This window comes from Hippopotamus amphibius, chromosome 5, assembly GCF_030028045.1.
Source record: "Hippopotamus amphibius kiboko isolate mHipAmp2 chromosome 5, mHipAmp2.hap2, whole genome shotgun sequence".
Classification (NCBI taxonomy): Eukaryota; Metazoa; Chordata; class Mammalia; order Artiodactyla; family Hippopotamidae; genus Hippopotamus; species Hippopotamus amphibius.
This window is the reverse complement of record NC_080190.1, coordinates 138,152,178-138,176,182: the sequence shown is the minus strand read 5'-3', so window position 1 is coordinate 138,176,182 and position 24,005 is coordinate 138,152,178. Positions and strand designations below refer to the sequence as shown.

Genomic DNA, 24,005 nt, shown 5'->3' with positions numbered 1-24,005 from the left:
CTCTAAGGCCCCAAGTCTCAATTCCCTTTTCTGAAAACCAGAACAGTCGAAGGTTCCCAGCTCAAAGTTACTGGGGAAATTAGATGGCATGATGTACATCAGAGCCTGGCAACCAGCAAGCCTGTGAGAGCAAAGAGGGGCTCAGCAGTGCTGTTCTCCTTCCCGCGGCTGAGATTCCCATGTCAGGCTCCCAGCTCTCACCCAGTGGTGACGTGCATCTTTAAGGACTTTCCATGATTCTGATGAAATCCTAGAAGAAACGATTCAGACCTGTGAGAAAGGGATCTGCAACCTTGGAAAAGTTACTCCACTCTCTGGGCCTGTCACTGGTAGGCTGTTGCTCTTAAGGTTCACCTGGAAGAGTTATGGGAGGATTGAAGGGCAGGAAGCATGGAGAAAGCCCAGTGCCTGCCTGTGACAGACACACATGTGACTACTGCCTCCCTCCACCCTCCCTCCACCCTGAGGACCACCACAAGTCGGGAGGAACACGATCTTGGTTTAACTAAGAGAATTAGGAGGATTATTTTCCACAGCAACTAAAAATGAGAGACTGTTGAAAGAACTTGGGATGGTTAGTCCAAAGAACAAAGGGCTTCTATGAACCCAGCTAACTGGGTGCTGGCACCTATTTGAAATTAAGGCTTCTTGGGGATCAAGAGTTGCCCAAACCACTTCCATTTGATAAGTTTTCTGGTTTACTAAGGGGAAAAAATTGTTGAAGTTTCTGGTATATTAAGGGGAAAAAAAGGTTTGTTTTTTTTAAAGGAAAAATATTTAGCATTTTAAAAATACTAAAGCAGGGTTATAAATACTGCGGCATACCATAAGTCAGGGGTCTCCAACCCCAGTTCTGTGGACTGCTACCTGTCCGCAGCCTGTAAGGTACCAGGCCCCACAGCGGCAGGTGAGCCTCAAGCCAGCGAGGGAAGCTCCATCTGTCTCTCCCCATTGCTACCATTACTGTCTGAACCATCCCCCCACCCCACCCCACCCGGTGCTAAAATTGTCTTCCACACAACCTGTCCCTGGAGCCAAAAAGTTGGGGACCACTGCCTTAAGTATTATATGTAACAAATGTTAACACATAAAACTGAACCTAATATAAATGTTCTAGTCATAGGGTAATTACTAGATGTACGCATATTTTGAAAATCTTAATTCACAGTGCACTGCAGGCAGTGTTGGCAGGTAATGGGACAAACTTTTTCCAAGCCTGTCAGGGCTCTGACTTGCAGAAAATGTCAACATTTTGAGTTTGAGGGTCAGTCTGAATGTGATCTGTCTCTGTCTCTCATGATAGACCCAGTGGAAGGCAGACTGGACATTCTGCAGGCCACAGGAATTGGACTGCCACCTTGGGACCGACCCTTGGAGAAGACCGGTTTCTTCTCGGCTGTGCGTCCCCCACTCCCTAAGCCCCAGCAAGAAGCCTGACCGGAGAGGCTGGAGCCGGGTCAGGAGTAGTTAGTGAATTACTCATGTGGCAGCTGTACGGGACATCTAGGCCTCTGGAGCAACGATTTTTAACGTTTGTGGGTTCAAGGAACGCTCTGAAAATCTGATGAAACCCTGGGCCTTCTCACCAGAAGAATTCCATCATCCCACCCGTCGTCCAAGCACAATTTTCTCCCAAAGAGCCCCCTGGAGTCCATAGACCCCAGGGTGAAACCGCTGGCCCGAGGGAGGCACTGCCACTTTCTAGAGTCTCCCTACCCTGAATTCCGTCCCAAGCCCCGCCTCAACACCTGGGAGCCCTGCCTGGGGTGCAGGTTGGCTCTGGGCTGTGGACAGAGCCCGAGCCCTTGGCCGTGGACGCGCTCCGCCTCCCTCCCTTGTCGGGACTCGAGCTGCACAGCCGGAGCGGGGCGGGGACCAGGAGGCCGGCCCCAGCTGCGGACACCTGAGTCGGGGAGGCAGCGGGAGCAGAGCTCCGCCCTGGGCCGCGAGGCCAGCCCGGTGCACCCACAGCCGCGGGGCTCAAAGCAGAGGACCGCGCCGCCGCAGCAGGTCGAGCTCCCGGGTTGACCCCGGAGTCCGGATTTGCTAACCGCGCCGCCGCCGCCGCCGCCGCCAGGGGTCGGGTTCCCAGAGCTGTTCCGGGGCTTGCGCCCGAGCCATGAAGATGCATTTCTGCATCCCAGTGTCCCAGCAGCGGACCGACGCGCTGGGGGGCCGCTACGTGGTGCGCGGGGGGTCGGGGTCCGACTGGGCAGGGAGGAGGCCGGTGACAAGGCAGGGGCGGTGGCTCACCTCGCTCGGCTAATCGAGACGTGATGTCTCTGTTTGCAGCTGTACTCCGTGTACCTGGACGGGTTCCTGTTCTGCAAGGTGCGCTACAGCCAGCTGCATCGCTGGAACGAACAGGTGAGCGGATTCGAGGCGGGGACCAGCCCGCCCACCTGAGGGAAAAGTGCGCCCGGTGGGCTCTGGGTGCTTGACTCCGGCAAGACACTGCACCTCTTGAGGGCCTCAGGCTCCTAATCCGGATCGTGGTAAAGATTAACTGTGAATTGCTTGGCGTACAGCTCAATGAATACATGCTATGGCTTCTAATCACCTCCAGCTGTGAGATGAGGGAACAGCGCGCAGGTAATTATCCCAACCCATTCCAGCCCAGTGATCCCCACCAGCCCCACCTGGGCTCCATTTCACTGCCAGCTGTTCCCCCAGAACAACATCCCTGTTCAAAATGAGCAAACCAAGTCTAGATCAAGGTGTAGTGTTAGGAATCTTGTACATGGGTATTTAATCTCCTTTCTCTCAGAGTTTGATTTTCTCCCCTTTAAAAAGGTGTGTCTCTACTTTTGTTTTCAAACGAGGGTATTCATAGGCTTCAAGTAGGGGAGGGCTGGAAACCCAGGAAACAGAGGGCTTATCAAGTCAGAAGTCCATTTCCCACTCTAGTTTCTCACTCTGATGTCCTGATGGCATTTTCTTACAGGAGGCAGACTGATTTATTAGCCTGCCCTAATGGGTTTTATTTTCCTAATAAGGAAGTGTTGCAAGTCTTCAAAGTGGGTTAGAGGAGTACATGGAAGTTTGAAATGAGCTTTACCCTTCCCCCACAGTCATACACAGTTTTTTGTTTTGTTTTGTTTTTAAAGATTTTGTATCCTGATTACAAAGAGCACATACCTAAAGTTAGAAAGAGAGAAAGAAAGCGAGAAAAAAAGAGAATGAAAGGAAGGAAGGAAGGGATGGCGGAGGGAGGGAGGGAGAAAAAAGACAGAAAGAGGCTTGCCTAGGCAACAGCTATTAACATTTTGGGGAGAGTCCTTTCTAGTGAGTAAATACATCATGTTTCCTTTAAGACCATTTTCTGTTAATGGACAGCTCAATTCGATTGTTCTACTATTAAAAATATCACTGCAGTGAGCCTTCTTGCTCATACATCATAGTGCATTGGAAAAGTCCATTTTCAAGGTATGACTAAGTTTCTTTGGAGTCAACAAAAACAGGTATATTGTGGTTGTCAGTTAATTTTTGTGGTTGTCTTTGAATTGGTAGCACCTAACACAGTGCCTGTGAGCTGACAGGTCCTTAGGAATGATTATCAATGGCTGAATAAAAGGCGCATGGATAAAGGATGACAAGCTACTTGTGACCGAAACATGTCTGGGGAGTTAGGAGGACTACAGAGGCAGGCAGACGTGGATCTCAAAGGAAGAGAAAGTATAGGTGGTTTAGGCATTTGGAGGAGGAATTTGAGGATCATCTCCTGCCCTCATCTGTCTTCCTGTGTGTGAGGTGTGTTTGGGGAGGTTACCATCACAGGTGGAAGGCAGGAAACAGCAAGGAGAGCAGGGAGGGGGTGAGATTGACTGACCACTTCTTGGCAGGACACTTCACCTCTTCTCTGATCTTCAGTTTTCCTTTCAGAAATAATCAGGTAGTTGGTTATGGATGTCAACTTCACAGGGCAGTTATGAAGATTAGACACCAGTATTTCACAGAGCCTGGCACATGGTTTACATGCTCAGTAAACATTTACTGACTCAGAGACTTGAAGAATTCCTGAATCAGGTCCTTATTAACCAATAGACTCAGGAAAATACTTATTTTCAGAAAAATTCAGACCTATCCAATCTTACAAGGTCCAGAAGTGGAGATATAAAGCCAGTTCTTTTTTTTTTTAATAATTTCTTCTGTGAGAGAATTTTTATTTTTTATTTTTTTAAACTTTTATTGAGATACAATTGACATACAATAAACTGCATATATTTAAAGTGTACGATTTGATATATTTTTTCTTATTAGTAATGTATATATGGCAATCCTAATCTCCCAATTCATCCCACCCCAACCTCCCCCTCACCACCCTGCACTTTCTAAAGTGGGGATTTCTTTATCCAGTTTCTAATTACCTTACACGTGTCGTTGTTTCCCTTTTCTGTAGGAATAACTTCATTTTTTTTGTTTTTTTAAACAAACTTAATTAATTCATTAAATTTATTGGCTGCATTGGGTCTTTGTTACTGCGTGCAGGCTTTCTCTAGTTGCAGAGAGCAAGCACTACTCTTCGTTGCGGTGCAGGGGCTTCACAGTGTGTGGGCTTCTCAAAGTGGTGACTTCTCTTATTGCGGAGCACAGGCTCTAGGTGCATGGACTTCAATAGTTGTGCCATGTGGCCTCAGTAGTCATGGCATGTGGGCTCTAGAGTGCAGGCTCAGTAGTTCTGGTGCACAGGCTTAGCTGCTCTGTGGCATGTGGGATCTTCCTGGACCAGGGATTGAACACGTGTCCCCTACATTGGCAGGCAGATTCCTAACCACTCTACCACCAAGGAAATCCTGGAATAACTTCATTTTAAAGAAACTATTTAGATCTTAGGAGATGGCTATTGATATTATTATTCATTTAAAACAATAACTAATATCAGCTACTCTGTGCTAAGGTTGGTGCCAAGAGCTTTCCATGTCTTATCATGTTTAAGTTTTACAACAGTCTTCTGAGTTAGGATTATAATTAGCCCCATTTAATAGATGAGAAAACTGAGGCACAACTTGCCACAGTCATACTGCTAGTAAGTGTTGCAGCCAGGATTTGATCTCCAGAACCTGCTCTAACCCATTACGTTTTGTGGTTCTTTATCAAACTGACAAAATAAATTGCATCAGAAAAACAATTGCACCCTAAACTAACATCCTTTTACTCTATTTAGGCATAACATAATAAAATTCCCTAATGTTATGTATTCAGTGTGATGAATTTTGGTCAATGTATACAATTACCACCACCAACAGATAAGTTTCCACACACATAATGTTCCCTGTCCCCTTTGCCCTTGATCCCCTCCCTCCACCTCTAGCCCCAGACAATAAGACCCGATTTCTGTCATTAAAGTTCCAGGCACAGGGTTTTATTCCACTCGCACAGGAAGCCCCTGTAAGGTTGGTGTTGCAATCGTTACCGTTACTCCCATTTTATAGATGAAGGGTTCGTGTAAGGTTGCTAGATTTAGCAAATAAAAATACAGGATCCCTAGTTAAATGTGAATTTCAGACAAACAACAAACACTTTTTTTAGTATAAGTATGTCCCATGCAATATTTGGCCTACTCTTAACTGGACATCCCCTATTTTATCTGGCAACCCTAAGTCTGAGACTGAAAAGTTGGGTGACTTCTCCCAGCCACTTCTCAGCTAGTTTTTATTCTTTCTATTCCATGAAAGATGTGAAATGGCTCAGAATTCTTAATCTGATTTAATACTAAGCACTACAAAAAAGGGAAACAATATAAAAGCCCCATCTGTGTTTGTGTGTGTGTGTGTGTGTGTGTGTGTATGTGTGTGTTATTGTATATGTTTGGTGAGTATAAGTTTATTTCTAGTTGATTTCCTGGGAGGTTCTGCACCACAATAGAACAGAAATTTCACCTTAATAGAATTGACTGATTTACTCAAGAATGTTTACTAGTACCTATTAAATGCCAAGCACTATGTTAAATTAAGTGAAGACTCTGACTTCAGCACGTGTTATTTCTGGATTTATGAATAGAATTTCTGTTTTGTATATTGGAGAACTCTGCAGTTGAGGAGAACCTGGCCCAGGTGAAGTGGCCCCTGCTCCTTCTCAGCCAAGCTGTGTGGAGGCTAAAGCATATAAGACTGACCTGAGGAGAGCTGGTTGTGTTTCCCAGAGGTCAGCTGTGACCTGAGCTCTCTGAAGTCATCGCTGGCAGCCTGGTCCCCACTGAGGGTCCCTTAAGATCTGGCGGCTTCCCCTCCGCTGCTGAGTGAACTGCCTTGTGAACTGACTGACCTGACTGCTTTCTGTGCCTTTTTATGAATAAAACCAGTTTGATCTATGCCCTTGTCTGCACCACCTCCCTCAAGGGGACTTAAAGAAATCTGTGAAGGAAACCTTTAATGGCTTATTTTGGCCATCCTGTGTAAGTGAGGCTGGAGTGTGTGGAAAGGATGCTTGCTTCTTTGAAAACACCCTGCCAGCATCAGACATGGCAATGAGGACAAGCTAGGGAAGTTTGCGAAGGATCCTTCAGTGAGAGAGGAAGGCTACGCACTGGCTCATCTTCCTCCTTGCCGAGTGCTGACTCAGCCTGCCTCCTTCCCTTTTTCCCTGACTCAGACCCTCTGTTCTCATCAAGTGGCCCACTGCCTCTGCCTGGCTCACTTCACCCTTCTGGGAAGACCCCTGCTTTCTGGCCCGTGGGTTAGGGACCAGCCCTTTCTCAAGGCTCACCTCAAGCCTCACCTCCTCTGGGAAGTCCCCCTTGGTTGCAAAAAATGCCTTTCTCTGATTCCACAAAATGCCTTTCTCTGATTCCTGTGCCACTTTGTATTTAGGCCTTGTCATGTTCCCTTTTTTCGTATGAAGATATTGTTTCCCTGTTTATTTAGCTGAAAAACCCAAATACTTAAATGAAGGAATGAATGAAGGCTATAGGCATAGTGTATCCAGTGCAGAATCCTGCTTTAGGAGATGCCCAATAGAGATCTGATGGAGGAGGAGGACAGGAGGAAAAGAGGGTGAGAAGGAAAAAGTAGTAAAAAGACTGCATCCAGGTTCTGCAGCTCTAGGATCTTGGTTTAAGTCACTTCAGCTGCCTGAGCTTCAGGTTACTCTTACTGTCCAGTAACCTTGTTGTCAGGCGGAAGGATGTTATGAGAGTGCTCTGCTGTCAAGGCGGAACAGCAGATGGCAGTGTTAATGGCAGTGATGGTCATCTACCTCACAGGACTGTTTTGAGGAAGAAATGGGATAATACACAAGACTGATGTGCTTTGGTACAAGATATCACAATCCAGACTGCTTTGAGTTTGTGGCCCTTTATCTGGAAAATCTGAGATTTTTATTACCAGGGGCCTTGGAGAGATGGGATGAATGAGTCAACATTAGAAACAGACACTGTAAAAAGGACAGTGTTTGTGACCGTAATTCCACTTGGCCCAGGTCACCACTGTGGGATAGGAATAGGGGGCTGTACGTGCATGGAACGAGGAAGGAGGTGATATTTTCAATTGGCCAGTAAAGTTCTCTGCATGTTACGAGGCAAAACTGTACGATGGAGAAATTGGAGCAGGAGATTGTGCTGGGATCAAAAAAATATGTTATCTGAACGTGGTCTTTCGACGTGAGCAAACAAGCAAAAACATCTCATAATAAATGAAGAGAAGAGGCGTCTTTTCCTTTTCATCTCTCAAAACAGATTTTGAGAGAGTGATGGGGCTAAACTCTAATTCCTGATAATCCTCAGTATGCTAGTGCTTTTAAGAGTTAAACTAGGTGCTATTTGAGACTGATAGAAAATACTATGTTGCAATAGAATTGAAGACCTTCTGGTGTTGGTGATTGACTTTTGGCAGACTCAACTGCTCAGTTTATTGTGGGTTCATTGCCCCCACCCCCATTAGACCAGTGCTTGAGAAAGGAGGGGAAAGATTCTTGCCAAGTCAGCTCAGGGTGTAAAACCTGCTGGGGGAGTTTTTGCTCTGGTATGGGTATTAGGACCTTAATCCTTGTTGACTTTTCCCCCTGGCTTTTGGCCATAGGGCTCCCCCCAGATTCTCCCCTGCAGATGGGTAACCCAGGCAGCCCTTTTGGCTCAAGTCTGCTGTGATTCCAACCAATTTGGGAGCATCTGCGGCGTTTTTGAACACAGGCCAAGGAAGACAATTGCCTTTTAAAGATCACTCAGTCAGTTAATCAAGAAATAATTGCATGCAAAGAAGACAAATTCCTGCTTCTACTTAATGGAATTCGCAGAGATGAGGTGTATAAATCCCAGGTCGTTGGAGCAACTCCGCCTGGGATGGCGCTCTAACGGGGGCAGGGGGGTGGGTGCGGTGGAAACGGCCTGCGTGTGTGTACACTCAGGTGATTCCAGACCTTCGGATTTTCCAAGACAAGCCAGAATGTCGGTTTTTCTTTTTTCTTTTATTTATTTATTTTTTCCAGTTTTTCTTTTTTACACAACCATTATATTTGTGGGCCAATCTTAGGTTTATTTTTTAAAAATCTCAAAGATAGTACAGAGCTCCCATCTACCCTGCACTGTTTCCCCCGTTGTCCTCCATGACTATGGTACTTTGGTTACAGTTAATGAACCAGTATTGATACCGTATTATGAACTATAGCCCATAATTTATTCAGACTTCTCTGGTGTTTACCTAATGTTCTAGTTCTCTTCCAAGATCCCATCCAGGTCCCATGTGACGTTTAATTGTCATGTTTCTTTAGACTCCCTTGACTGTGACAGTTTCTCAGACTTTCCTTGTTTTTAATGATTTTGACATTTTTGAGGAGTATTGCTCAGGTAGTTTGTGGAATGTCTCTCTATCGGAATTTGATGTTTTTCATGTGAGCAGACTGGGGTTATGGTTTTAGGAGGAAGACCACAGGGGCCAAGTGCCTCCAATCATATCATGTCTGGGGCACTTGCTATCGATCTAACAGTATTGATATTGCCCTTGATCACCTGGTTGACGTAGTGTTTGTCAGGTTTCTCCATATAAAGTTACTCTTTTCCCCTCCATTTCTACAGTGTGCTCTTAGGAGGGAAGTCACCACGCACAGCCCACACTTAAAGAGTGAGAATTTATGTTCCATCTCCTTGTGGGATAAGTGTCTACATACATTATTTGGGATTTTTCTCTGCTGGAGATTTGTCTGTTCTATCCAATTTATTTTTTCAATAATTTATATCTGTGTGGACTCCTGGACGTTTTCTTTATACGTTGGGTTGTGCTTCAATAAGACTTTATCGTTCAGACTGTTCCAGCTTGTCCTATGGGAGCTCTTTCAGTTTGCTCCTGTGTTTCTTTGACACACCCCATTGTTGACTTTTCTCTGTTTCTTTTGCACGTTTCTTATTCTCTGGTGCTACAAGATGACCCGGACTCATCTTGTATATTTCCTGCCTTGGTCCTAGAGTCAACCATTTCTCCATGACGCCCTAGTTGCTTTTATTGGAGAATGATATTAGAAACCAAGATCTGGGCACCAGCTGTGTTCCCTGCTACCACAGTGTAGTTGCTTCTAGGCGCTCTCAGCAGTCACAGCAAGAAAATATACATGTATATATGCACGTCTATAAATACTTTTATGTATAACCATCTGTATCTATGTTAAGTTAAACATGAGTGCATACCAATATCTCCGAAAATAATCCATTACTACGTGGCTCACTCTAACCTATTCCCTTTACTTATCTGAAAACTCTCATTCCAACAGTGAGAAATCTGACTCCCACCCCTGCCATCCATTTACTTAATTATTTCCTTCTGTACACACATATAGTGGCATTAGACTTGTTAAGCTGTACCCATGTAGGAAACAGCTTTATCAAGTAGAATGCAGAGCTTCTGTACAGCTTCTTTTGCCTTTAGTGTCACAGACTCCACTCATTTGCAGAGTTACTTGGGTCAGCACCTTTTCCCTCACCCCCTTCACTGCAGTTGTTTCCTATATTTGTAGTAGAGTTAAATTGTTTTCTCACATTCTGCTTCCATCTTGGGTTTTCCCCCACTTCCTAAATGATTTTTTAAATATTTGTGCACATTAAGGTTGTGTTGTAAAGTTCAGTAGCTTTGACAAATGCACAGGATCACGTATCCACAATGACAGTATGATACAGACTAGTTTCAATGCCCTAAAAATTCCACGTGCTTCACCAATTCGACACCCCCTATCCCAAGCTCTTGATGTCTGTTGATGTTTTTGCTCTCTCTGTAATTTGCTTTTTTCCCAGAATATCATACAATTGAAATCCTATAGTATGTAGCTTTTTCAAACTGGCTTTTTATTTATCAAAATGTATTTAAGATTCCTCCATTTTTTTTTTGTGGTTTGACAACTCATTTCTTTTTATTGGTGGGTAATATTCCATTGTAGGGATATATCAGAGTTTGTTTATCCATTCACATATTGAAGGACATCTTGGTTGCCTTCAGTTTTTGATGGTTGTGAATAAAGCACCTATAAACATTTGTATGCTGGCTTTTTTGGATATAGTTTTCAAATCTGTTGGATAAAAAACTCAGAGTGTGATTGTTGGATTATGTGGTCAAACTATGTTTACTTTGTAAGAAATTGCCAAACTATCTTCCAAAGTGGCTGTACCATTTTGTATTCTCTCCAGGATAACTTTTTAAATTTTTAAATTATAAAATGTTGGCATCAAATTCAAATTCTCTGTAAATCAAACAACAGTCTAGCAGACCAAACAAAACACATCAGGGATCTGTATCTTACCTACAGGCAGGCAGTTAATAACCTTTCTAGGTGTTAGATCAACACTGTCCAATAGAATTTTATGTGCTGATGGAAATGCTCTATATCTATGTCCAATCCAGTGGCAAATTGCCATATTTCCTGTGGTTATTGAGTATTTGAAATGTGCTAGTATGACTGAGGAACTGAATTTCAAATTTTATTTTATTTTAATTTGTTTACATTTAAGTAATCACAGGTGGCTGATGGACATCTTATCAAATGGCACATTTCTGGGCCACCCTAAGGATTTTGGCTTGTACTTGAGTGAGATGGGATGCCATGAGGGATGTTGCACAGGGCAGAGGAATGGTCTGACTTACATTTCTAAGGTGTAATCTGCGATTCTGCATTAGGAATAGACAGAAGGGGAGCAAGGGCAGAGGCAGAGAGATCTGTTGGAAGGCTACTGCAATAGCCTGGCAGAGATGACAGTGGTTTGGACCAGGGTGATGGCATTGGGAGTGGAGAGAAGTGGTCAGATTCTGGCTGTATTTTGAAGGTAGGGCCTATGCAAGGTAAATATTTGCTAAACACTCTGTATTTTGACAAGGTCATGAAATTAAAGTTCTTACCTGTTTGCAGTCTCAGTTCTCTTAGACCTGCTTTCACTTTTTTTAAAGAAATTTATTGAGATAGAGTTAACATACAATAAACTGCATATATTTAGAGTATACAGTTTGGTATCCCAATCTCCCACTGAGCCTTCCTGCTCTAGAGGCACCATGTTAAAATCTCCCTGGGCTCTGCCCACCCAGCCGTACCCACCATCAGTCCCTCCCATCAGGAAGCTTGCACGAGAGTCCTAGATAGCCTCCTCCACAAGAGAGCAGACAGCAGTATCGAGCAGTATCAGCAGTATTTTGTCTTGAGGAACTGAAAACCACAGCCACAGAAAGACAGAGAAAATGAAAAAGCAGAGGACTTTGTACCAGATGAAGGGACAGGATAAAACCCCAGAAAAACAAGTAAATGAAGAGGAGATAGGCACCCTTCCAGAAAAAGAATTCAGAATAATGATGGTGAAGATGATCCAGGACTTTGAAAAAAGACTGGATGCAAAGATTGAAAAGTTTACCAAAGACCTAGAAGAATTAAAGAGCAAACAAGCAGAGATATGCAACACAATAACTGAAATGAAAAATACACTAGAAGGAACCAATAGCAGATTAACTGAGGCAGAAGGGCGAATAAGTGATCTGGAAGAGAGAATGGTGATAATCACTGATGCAGAAAAGAATAAAGAAAAAAGAATGAAAAGAACGGAGGACAGCCTAAGAGGCCTCTGGGACAACGTTAAATGCACCAACATTCGCATTATAGGGGTCCCAGAAGGAGAAGAGAGAGAGAAAGGACCCGAGAAAATATTGGAAGAGATTATAGTTGAAAACTTCCCTAACATGGGAAAGGAAATAGCTACCCAAGTCCAGGAAGTGCAGAGAGTCCCAGGCAGGATAAACCCAAGGAGAAACACGCCAAGACATATAGTAGTCAAACTGACAAAAATTAAAGACAGAGAAAAATTATTAAAAGCAACAAAGGAAAAACGACAAATAACATACAAGGGAACTCCCATAAGGTTAACAGCCGATTTCTCAGCAGAAACTCTGAAAGCCAGAGGGAGCGACATGATATATTTCAAGTGATGAAAGGGAAGAACCTACAACCAAGAATACTCTACCCAGCAAGGATCTCATTCAGATTCGACAGAGAAAGCAAAAGCTTTACAGACAAGCAACAGCTAAGAGAATTCAGCACCACCAAACCAGCCCTACAACAAATGCTAAAGGAACTTCTCTAAGCAGGAAACATAAGAGAAGAAAAGGACCTACAAAAACAAAAACAAAACAGTTAAAATGATAATAGGAACATACATATCGATAATCACCTTGAATGTAAATGGACTAAATGCACCAACCAAAAGACACAGACTGGCTGAATGGATACAAAAACAAGACCTATATATATGCTGTCTACAAGAGACCCACTTCAGACCTAGGGACACATACAGATGGAAAGTGAGGGGATGGAAAAAGTTATTCCATGCAAATGAAAATCAAAAGAAAGCTGGAGTAGCAATACTCATATCAGATAAAATAGACTTTAAAATAAAAAATGTTATAAGAGACAAGAAAGGACATTACATAAAGATCAAGGGATCCATCCAAGAAGAGGAGATAACAATTACAAATATATATGTACCCAATATAGGAACACCTCAATACATAAGGCAAATGCTAACAACTATGAAAGAGGAAATGCAAGGCAGAAATAGAGACCCAGATGTAGAGAACAAACATATGGACACCAAGTGGGGAAAGCAGGGAGGGTTGGGGGGGAATGAATTGGGAGATTGGGATACCAAATTGTACACTCTAAATATATGCTGTTTATTGTCTGTTAACTGTATCTCAATAAAAGTTCTTAAAAAAAAATTAAATTCTGGCCTCAAAGTACACTATGCCTCTCCTGATACAGGCCAAGTTCCTTTTTACACTCTAATTCACATTCCGCGTCTTCTGTTGATCATTCCATCTGCATTTTTCGCTGTCTGAACACATTCTTCTCAAGTTTCCCAAGTTTCTCTGTACATAGTCATGCATTTTACCCCTCTCTTATGTTCTCTCATCTCTCTCTCATCTCACATCAATTTACAAAAACTCTCCAAATTTTTTTTCCTTGGTTTCTCATTTAATTTTTTATTTTTCTGCCTATGTGGATACATGAATGATATGGGGATATAAAAAAAAAACTCCCTGGGTTTCTTACTGGTTTCCTTTCTTCTATTTCAAAGAGAATGATGCAGTATCTTATCTTCATGCTGTCACTGTAAGTGTAAAGCTGGAGTGTATTTTACATTTATAGCACATCTCAGTTCGGACTAGCTGCATTGTCAGTAGGTATTGAATTAAATAGCACAGCTGTAAACATCTGCTGTTATGTTCAGATTGGGTGGAGGTGGGGTGGAAGAATTAAATTCCTAACTATTATCATTGATATCACAGATACTACTGAATTAAAGGTATGAATTAAGGAGTATTGTATGATGTGACTGGTGTCCGTTTTGTAAAAAAACAGTTGAAAAATTAAAATGTACCCCAAATCTACCAAAATAAGACTGGAGTCATCACTCTGTGATATGTCTAATATCTAGAAACCTATAGTGAAATAAATTTCTCCTTAAGAAAATCAAGGTATCCCCTTTCCTTCCTTTTGGCCACTAGGGAGGGTTAATTTTAAATAAAGTGCTGGAATGAGACTTGCCCCAAGAGGGGGCTTTGGTATCTCGCCAACCTTGAATTATGGGCACTTTGCCTTAACCGTGTGTTTCCTGGATCTTTCAGCTGAGGCGGGTATTTGGAAATTGCCTGCCACCCTTTCCACCAAAGTACTATCTTGCAATGACCGCATCTATGGCTGATGAGAGAAGGGACCAGTTGGAACAATATTTGCAAAATGGTAGGTATTTGAATTTTTAAAACAGCTTTATTGAGATATGAAAGTCACCCATTTTATATATATATACTCAATGGTTTTTAGTATATTTACAGGATTGTGTAACCATCACCGTTATCTAATCTGAGAACATTTTTAACACCCCCAAAAGAAATTTTATACCTATTATCAGTCACTCCCTGCTTCTCTTCTCCTCCAGCCGCTGTCTTTATACACTAATTTATGCTTTTATAAATTTGCCTGTTCTGGATATTTCATGTAAATGGAATCATACAATATGTGGTCTTTGTATGATTTAAAAATGCTTTGTTTAGATTCACCCCCTGGGCACTCTGTATTGGCTTTGATGGGAGAAGTTAAAGAGATATCATTTGGATTAAGACTGAATAAAGGGATAAAATAAGCTGTTTACATGAAAGCTCTCAGGAGCTACTGGAGGTGTTTACTGACAGTGCCAGAGTTGGTAATTCCATCTCTGTCTTCCCCAGGAGCCATGCTAAGGCACCAGGGATGCTCAGAGCTCTGCTCTGGTCCTGTGAGGCTGGCAGTACAGAGGTCCTGGCCCTTTGCTGGGCTCCTGAAAAGTGTATGCAGAGCAAGACTGGAGGAGGGTGAGGAGAAGTAGAAACATTGGCATTCAAATATTTAAAGGTTTGAGAAGAAGGAAATGGTATGGTACAGACATAAAATGTTTTAAAAAATATAACCTGTCCAAAGAGTATACAATGAAAGGTACATTCCCTTCCCCCTCAGATTCCTAAGCCTCTAGTAGAACACTATTACAAGTGGCTGGTGTATTTCTCAGAAACCATCCTGTGTACTCTAGTGTGGATGTACATCCCTGTTGGTTAAACACAAATTGAACCTTACTTTATACACTTTTCTGTATCTGATTTTTTTTAACTTTTTATTGTGAAAGAATTTCTGACTTACAGAAAAGTTGCAAAATTAATGCAAAAGTTTCTGTATACTCTACCCAGATTTCTCAAATGTTAACATTTTACATTTGCTTTTTCATTCTTTCTCACTTTCCCATGTCTGTGTTTGTGTTATGACTGTGTGTATGCATATATATTATATATAATTTTTTGAGATGCTTGTTTTGCATATACAAGCCAGTTTACCCTTAAATACATCTATGTGTATTTCCTAAGATCAAGGACACTCTGTTCTGTAACTACTGTATAGTTATCAAAATCAGGCAATTAGCGTTGGTATAATAATGCTATCTAATATAGAGACCTTATTCAAACTTTACCAACTATCTCACTCATGTCCTTAATAACAAAAGAAAAAAAGTTTTTTCTTCTGTATGTTGATTTTGTTCCTCTTAAAATATTAATCTTACAGATCATTTTAGGTCAGCAATTATAGATTTACCAAATTATTTCTCAGGGCTGCACATTTTGTTTTTAGGCATAGTAAATAGAAATTCTAGAAGTCATCTATTTTCCATTCATCTTTTGTAGTGGAGAGTGTACCTTTTTTTAAACCTATTAAATAAACCCTTTCAAGCTCAAAATGTAATAGCTTTTGAATTTTCATTCAAAATTGAAATGAAATCAATTGATTTGTTTTCTCACATCTTTGTGAAATACTCCTTTTAACAACTGGCCTTTTCACAAATGATCACCGTGCTTAAAGGGTCACTTCTCCAGGCCTGGCCTTTATCCATAGTCAGGATGCCTCTGGAAGGTAAAGGAAGGAGACAGTGCAGCATAGTGTTGTGGCTGAGAATACAGGCTCTATTCAGACCTAAAGTCAAGTCCAAGTCCCAGGTTTGCACCTCACTGGCTGTGTGACCTGGGGCAAGATACTTACCTTCTCTGAGCTTCAGTGTCTTTATCTGTAAAATGGAGATACTATTTATTCGGGGTTTGTTGTAAAGATTAAGTGAGCTAAAATATACCAAGTGCTTTGCATAGTACCTGGTACTTAACAATTGTACAGTAAATACTAGTTGGATGAACACATTTTCAACAGCTTTCCCCATTCCCGAGAATCCATGCTAAGGATTATAATGATTAGTTTGCATATGTGCCACATATATTCCAGAAAATAAGATAAGAGCTTCCCCCCCTTAAATTACTCTCTTTAAAAAAGAAGGAATACCTTTTATAAAAAAAGTTCCTCCTGTTACAGAGACACACTCTTACTTCATTTTGAAAAACGTGGCATTGTTTGGGAAGCACACCTGAAATGACTTCAGTCAGTGCTCATTTTGAATGCTGGCAGAAGTTATTTGACAAAATCAGTAAAACAGCAACAAAAAGACATTTAATATAGATTTTTTTTTAATTTTGTATTTTTTAAAAATTTAAAAAAATTTTTTTACTTATTTGTTTTTATATTTTTGGCTGCATTGGATCTTTGTTGCTGTACATGAGCTTTCTCTAGTTGTAGCAAGCGGGGGCTACTCTTTGTTGTGGGGGCTACTCTTTGTTGTGGTGCAAGGGTTTCTCATTGCAGTGGCTTCTCTCGTTGAGGACCAAGGGCTCTAGGTTGAAGGCTTCAGTAGTTGCGGCATGTGGGCTCAGTAGTTGTGGCACGCATGGGCTTGGTTACCCTGTGGCATGTGGGATCTTCCCGGCCCAGGGATCAAACCCATGTGCCCTACATTGGCAGGCAGATTCTTTTTTTTTTTTTTAAAGATCATTAAATCATATACTTTATTTTTAAAATTTTTAAAATAAGAATAATTTACTTATTGGCTGCGTTGGGTCTTTGTTGCTGCACACGGGCTTTCTCTAGTTGCTGCGAGCGGGGGTTACTCTTCATTGTGGTGCACAGGCTCCTCATTGTAGTGGCTTCTCTTGTTGTGGAGCACAGGCCCTAGGAACATGGGCTTCAATAGTTGCGGCACATGGGCTCAATAGTTGTGGCTCACGGGCTCTAGAGCACAGGCTCAATAGTTGTGGCGCACGGGCTTAGTTGCTCCATGGCATGTGTAATCTTCCCAGGGCAGGGCTCGAACCCGTGTCCCCTGCATTGGCAGGTGGATTCTTAACCACTGCGCCACCAGGAAAGCCCAACATTTAATATAGATTTAGAAAGTGCATAAGTTTAGCTCAAGTGCAGGGTCCAGGAGAGGACTTGTGGGGAGGAAGATAAGAAGTAGGAAGCCGCTGAGAAGCACCTCACGTGTGAGTGTGGGGTCCTCAGTGGAAAGTGTCAGCCCATCTGCTCTGGCCACAGCGCTGGGTATTGGTGTCTGGAGCTTTAAACCTAAAGGGGAAAATGCTCTTATAAGTATAGAAGAATGAAAGTTTAAATCTCTGACAGACTTATAATTGCTTTTTTTTTTTTTTTGGTAACCTCTTGAGAGCTCCCATTGTGAAAAGAGGTACTCTCAATCAATGTTTCTTGGTTGATTTAAAATTTTCAAATTACCAAGCATCTCACTGAAGTGGGAGTCTAGGTCCAAGTTTCTAGATCTCATTGCTTCCTCGTATTGACTTCATCATCCTTCTAGTAAGGGCAGCTAGAAGGATACTGGGCGATGAGTGTACATGAGTAAAGTAGGATTCCTGGAAACAGTCACCTGGGGTTGGTGTGATGGGTTCATGTTTTCGGCGAGGCTGCCTGGAGGAGGCCGGATTTGTAGATTTTCTTGGATTTGTGAGGTCACAGGCTCAGGCTTCATTGTCTTCAGGGAGGCAGCTGTGCACTGGCAAGGCCTGGAGGGTGCCCTGGAGGACAGAGCAGTTTAATAGAGTGGGCAACCCAGCCCTGTGCTAACCTGGTTTCCTGTCCCTGTTTTTCAGTAACCGTGGACTCAAACATGTTGAGAAGTGATGTCTTCGTTGGTTTTTTAAAACTGGTGCAGCTGGTAAGCTTGCTTTTCTTTTCTTTTCTTTTTTTTAAATTAATTAATTAATAATTGGCTGCATTGGGTCTTCATTGCTGCACACAGGTTTTCTCTAGTTGCAGCAAGTGGGGGCTACTCTTCATTGTGGTGCGCAAGTTTCTCATTGTGGTGGTTTCTGTTGTTGCAGAGCACGGGCTCTAGGCACGTGGGCTTTAGTAGTTGTGGCATGTGGGCTCAATAGTTGTGGCTCACAGGCTCTAGAGCACAGGCTCAATAGTTGTGGTGCACGGGCCTAGTTGCTCCAAGGCATGTGGGATCTTCCCCTCCCAGGGTTTGAACCTGTGTCCCCTGCATTGGCAGGCAGATTTCCAACCACTGTGCCACCAGGGAAGTCCAAGCTTGCTTTCTTGACTAAAGTCATTATTTTACTGCAGAATATGTCTCCATGTGTGTGTTTCTGGCCATCAGCCCTACAGAGCCTGGGTTCAGATAAAATACTCATTTGGATGACATGGCAAGATGGTTCCTATTTTGTTCTTTTGGAAGGTTAGATTCTAGATGGAAAACTAGGTGTGTCACTTGATCTTTTGCCCATTTTAATGAAAGAGATACCTTTTTTCTTTCTTTCTTTTTTTCTTTCTGAAGCCTAAGCATTGTACATCTCAAAACTGGGCATGAAGAAGAGAACCTTTTATGATGAAGGGCCCCCGTGACAGCTGAGGGAGCCTACTTGTATAGCTGGGACTTCCAAGTGTGGGACAGTAAAGACCTCAGAACAACAGTAATAGCCATGTCAGCTCTTACTTATATATTCTCTGCCCCTAACCTTACTGGATCATGGAGAAAATTCAGTCTCAACAGAATGACAGACTGCATCTCCCTTTCCTTTGTTGGTTTAAAGAACCACTGGCCACTTGCCCCCTAGAGGCTAAAACTTGGCCAAGTACATTTGTTTAGCACAGCACCAATTTGGGTGGTACACGTGGGAACATTTTTATGCCTGCATGTATGTTCTTGACTGAATGGAAGAGCTTCAGAAGGGTTGAAATTGCTCAATGATATGATGTTATTGAACTGGCCTCTTAGCTCAGTGAGGAATGATGCCTTGATCAGACTTGTAAAAATGGGAGCAAATTTACATTTACTCAGTGGTTCAAGTGTGTTGATAAACGTACTGATCCACCGAACTGAGAAACGCACCCAGAGCCTCCTGTTGTATAATTGCTCGTACTTTCACATATACTTAATGGTAGGTGTGTGTGCGTGTGTGTGTGTGTGTATAACACACTTTCCTTTCCTTTGAAAAGTTTGTTGTTGCGGTGATGATGGTGGTAACATTCAAACAGCACAAAAGGGTTTATGATCAAAGTAACCTGGCTCCCCCGACAGGTCTCCAGGCTCCCTCCTCAGAGACTGTTGTTTACAGTTTAACGTGTGTCCCTTCTACACATTTCCGCAAAAATACAAGCATTCATATGTATGCATTTCCTTTTCTGCTCTGCAAATAAGCACATTCTCTACCCACTTTCTGAACTTTGTTTTTCAAAGTTTACATCTTGCAAATCATTCTGTGTGAATGCACGGAGGTGTAATCGGCCTTGGTTCTGTCATCTCTGTGTGTGTCAAGGTTTTTGTTTTCAGCAGTTTCTAAAAATCATTCATGGAGTGGCAATGTTTTGTAGCTTTGATTTGGTTGTCTTTTCTTTCCTGATAATTTAGAGGAGTTTTATCTGATTTTAGTGTCCTTTTTTAAAATCTGTATAACTCTGCCTTTTGCCCCAGCTGCAGTTTGCAATGTCTCTTCTTGCTTCTGCTGATGAGATTTTCATTTTTGCAATGCCTTTATTTTTCACTTCTGTTGCTTCCGTGAACACGGCCAGCTTCCTTTTATGTCCTTCTGTTCGCTTACCTCTTTCTTGAGGCCTTGATCTGTTCTTTGAAGTCTAAGTTCAGAGAAGCCTTATTTTGATTAATACAGCCATTATTCTCATCTCCTCAGTGGCATCATTTTGGGGGGATATATTTTTCACCTTTAGTTGGTCACGTTTCTTTCCTCCTTTCTTGAGGGATTTTTGCCTCTGGTTCTTTCCAGATGATCCCTCAACTTTGAAAAGAGCTGCATTCAGTGAGCCCGCTGTTCACTGACCCACAGTGTTGGGAGTTGCAGGAGCTGAGTTGTTGAAAGCTGTCTGCCCTACTTCTGGATCTTGCCTCTTGTTTCTGAGCACTTTCTCACTAACGCTCTGCCCCAGGCTGAAGCAGTGTGTCTGCAGTGAAACCCAAACCACAGTTCATCTTATCAAGATCACATCTTCAACCATCCTGCTGACTAATCAGCCTCAGGACTGGCTTAGTGGTTAGGAGTGCAGGCTTAAAGTGAGATGGCCAAGGTTCAAATTTTGGCTGCCCTACTTTCGACTTGTGTGGCTTGGGGCAGTTTACTTAGTCTCTTTGTATCTCAGTCTCCCCATCTCTAAAATGGGGAGAATGGCTCCTGTTTCTTAGGGTTGTTGGGAGGATTAAGTGAGCCAGAGCTCTTAGGCACTTAAATGTCATCTGGCCAATGTTAACGCCTATGAGGTCCTCCTGCCATTACCAACACCAGTCCTTTTCCCTTTTCCCAGCCTGCCGAGAGATTGTTTTAGCAAAGATGGTGGGTCTGCACATCTCTCCCCAGACGCTAGGTGGTGTCAGATGGGCCCAGAATTGTGCTGCCAGACCCACCTAGTGCCTCCCGATGAACTGCATTAAGACATCTGCTGTGTGGCTTGAGTCCTGCCTGCTGCACTTTTGTACCTCTGCTTCCCTCCTCCCTGACCAGATCCAGTTTTCACCAGACTTGGCAGCCTCTCTGAAAACCCATTGGTTCAGACTTGGGACCATTTTCAACTTCTTCAAAGATGGTGATGTGTGGGTTTGCCAGACCATTAAAGGAGCCCACAGAGCAGGGATTGGGAAGTTTCCCCACCTCAGTATTATGCAGACCCCACCTAGATATTTTCACTGCCTTTGATAAGTGCCTGGCCTGCAGTTTCCCAGTGGTTATTGCCAAATAATCACATGCTCACGGGCCTGGCTCTCCAGGGCTCAGCAAGTACAAGCACATCTTCCTGTCTCTGGGCAAGGACGCACTGGGTTAGAAATGTGAGTACACGTAGGAGCCTTCCGAGGAGCCTCTGTCAAAGGCAGGCTGCAGTCATCAGAGGGGGTTGCCTCTGTAGGGCTTTCACTCTGGGCTAGACCTGCTGCCTTCTGTGTGGTGTCTCATTTATCCCTCGTAGCTTGTTGAGGGCGCTGCTATTAGCATCTCTTTTTCAGGTTAAGTAAGTTGTCCAAGGGCCCACATCTTAATAAGGAGGAGCCCAGGGAGCCTGGACCCATCGATGTCATGAGATTATTCTAGAGTGGGGGCAGCACCGCAACCCCGCCCCTCACCAGGTCCCCCTTGTTTTGTGCATCCGGCCCCCACCACCTACCACGCGCTGTGCTTTTGCTCTGCAATTGCCTCTGAGATGAAGGGACTCTTGAAAAGGCAAAACCAAAGTCTTTAGACGAAACACTTTTTATGTTCCTGATTCTTAATCTGTAGTGTGAACAATGCACTTGAGAACAAGGAGACTAAAAAGGTATTGGAGTGGCTTTTGTGTACCTAGGAAGTTAGGGGCAATTTATGTATTGGGGAAGCATTGCCCACCATAGCTCTGGGGGCTCTGGGGGCTGTGGGAAATGACCGTTTCCCATTTCCTCTTGAGAATGTTCCCTGTGTCCCTTGTAGTGAAATGATTAGGGCCGACTATTAAGTGTGATGGAAATTTAGAGGTTGGTGAGTCCAAATATGGATTTTCTTGGGTAATAAAGCACAGGGTAAGCACCATGGCTACCAGACATTCTTCTGCCTCAGAGCAGAATATCAATAAAGCACACTGATGGAGCTTCTTTGATAAATTAAACAGTTTCTCAGGGTGTTAAATTGGATTTGAAAAGAATTAGCGCATATTTTAAAATGTGTTAAGGCAGACCATGGCATTGGAGGATTTCGAGATTTCTTAAAGATAAGTGCATTCGGTTTACTGGTGTGAATTGTGTGTTTTAATTCCTGATCTGTGCTAGATCAAGATGAGTTAAGTTTTGTTTTCCTACAATATGAACATTGGCTTTTTTCCTCTAATTGTATTTTTCTATGGCTTTTACATTTTATATATAAATTATATATGTTATGTACAAGTAAAATTCAAACATCACAAATAGAGCCAAATTCTTCCTCGACCACCACTCTAAACCTAGAATGTTTTATCTGTTGTTCACTTGCTTTTATCTCATAATACAAAGGTTTTTCAATGGTATTACTTCTCCTCTTTACCATATTGTTCTAAAAATGTTGATTTTTTTAATCAAAGCAAAATATGCTGATAGTTTTAAACTTGTGCAAAAAGGATTTAAAAGTAAAACAGTGCTAGAAAGGATTATATTATAAACATCTCCTGCTATCCAGAGGCAATGGCTTTCAAATCTTTTAGCTTTTTCTTTAGATATTTAAATAACTGGAGGTGAATGATATACATCTCTTTCCCTTGTTCTTCAATTTGTAAACATGATCCATCCTGTTATGCAGGATGAGGATTTAACTTTGTTGTATCACCTTCTTTTGTTTCCCTCTTCTCCCCAGTTTTATGTCACAATTTTAAAAAAATTAATCCTTAGTCCATATTTTGATCATTATAATACGTAAATATTTCTTACTACTAAACAAATTATGTTTATGATTACCTTTACTTTCTTGAACAACATTTGTTTTTCTTGGAGTTCAAAATGGCATCATTTAAAAGAAAAAGAAGATGCTTAGTTGTTTTTAAACATATGGCTCTATCCATACCCACAGCAGCGCTGAAAACAGAACTTCTCCCATGGTCAAACCAGTCAGATTCTTTTCTTGCAGGTGATCCACCCCAAGTCCCTGTCTTTCTGCTGTTTGAGTTGAGAGAGATTTGAGTAAATCTGCCTGCTGGTGGGAAGTAGTCAGTAGACAAGGAGATGGGAGTAGGTGGGATTGGCCTTGATCATCAACGGGACCAAATCCTTGAGGAAGGAGGGTTAAACACGAACTGGGAATGGGTGGAAGAAGGACCCCTCTTAAACTGAATGTGAGACAGAGAGAAAGACTGGACGAGAACACAGGCAGGTCTGAGGTTTGTGAATTGAAGTACAGTGAATCCCCTCTTGATGTTTCCTCTGACTTATAAGAGATGAGGTCACCCAGTGGGGATGAGGGAGGAGGTAGATGTGGTTGGAGTCTTGGGGAAAGTGGGGAAGGTTGAAGTAGAGTGGGAGTCAGAACTCTACTGGCTGAGGCAACTGAGAGGACAAGCTGCAGAGGTGAGCAGGTGAGGGCTGGTTGCCAACCAACACGTCTCCTTCTAACCAATGGCAAAGCGTTGGGTAGTAGTTAAACTTCGTACCTCGCTCCATGTGGAGGTTACCTGAGGAGAGGAGGCTGCCCAGCTGAAACCAGTGTTGCTGTGTCAAACAGAACACTGGAGACTTTAATCTTTTTTTTAAAAAAATTATTTATTTATTTATTGGCTGGGTTGGGTCTTCGTTGCTGCACACAGTTTTGTCTAGTTGCGGTGAGCGGGGGCTACGCTTTGTTGTGGTGCGCAGGCTCCTCATTGCTGTGGCTTCTTTTGTTGCGGGGCACAGGCTCTAGGTGCATGGGCTTCAGTAGTTGCGGTACATGGGCTCAATAGTTGTGGCTCACGGGCTCTAGAGTGCAGGCTCAATAGTTGCGGTGCACGGGCTTCGTTGCTCTGCAGCATGTGGTATCTTCCTGGGGCAGGGATCGAACCCGTGTCCCCTGCGTTGGCAGGTGGATTCTTAACCACTGCACCACCTAGGAAGTCCCTGGAGACTTTAATCTTAATATTCTCTTCTCAAATAGAGGTCTTGGAAATATGGAGTGGGGGGCTCGATAGGGAGGTTATGTGCATAAATAATGAATTTTAAATGCGCC

The 24,005-nt window shown here is 42.8% G+C and overlaps 1 protein-coding gene across 6 annotated transcripts in view; it reads left to right on the top strand.

Moving 5' to 3' along the window:
- Window positions 1-1,888: 1,888 nt before the first annotated feature.
- SNX31 (sorting nexin 31) overlaps window positions 1,889-24,005 on the top strand; it is a 66,131-nt gene continuing 44,014 nt past the window's right edge. For 3 of the 6 annotated variants that reach the window (XM_057737279.1, XM_057737277.1, XM_057737281.1), the window contains exons 1-4: window positions 1,889-2,185; window positions 2,293-2,367; window positions 14,079-14,193; window positions 17,955-18,019. In XM_057737279.1, coding sequence (XP_057593262.1) covers window positions 2,120-2,185; window positions 2,293-2,367; window positions 14,079-14,193; window positions 17,955-18,019 — 321 coding nt within the window. In that variant the 5' untranslated portion in view covers window positions 1,889-2,119. Of the gene's footprint in view, window positions 2,186-2,292; window positions 2,368-14,078; window positions 14,194-14,678; window positions 14,802-17,954; window positions 18,020-24,005 lie in introns of all 6 variants that reach the window. The other 3 variants (XM_057737278.1, XM_057737276.1, XM_057737280.1) reach the window with 2 other exon arrangements.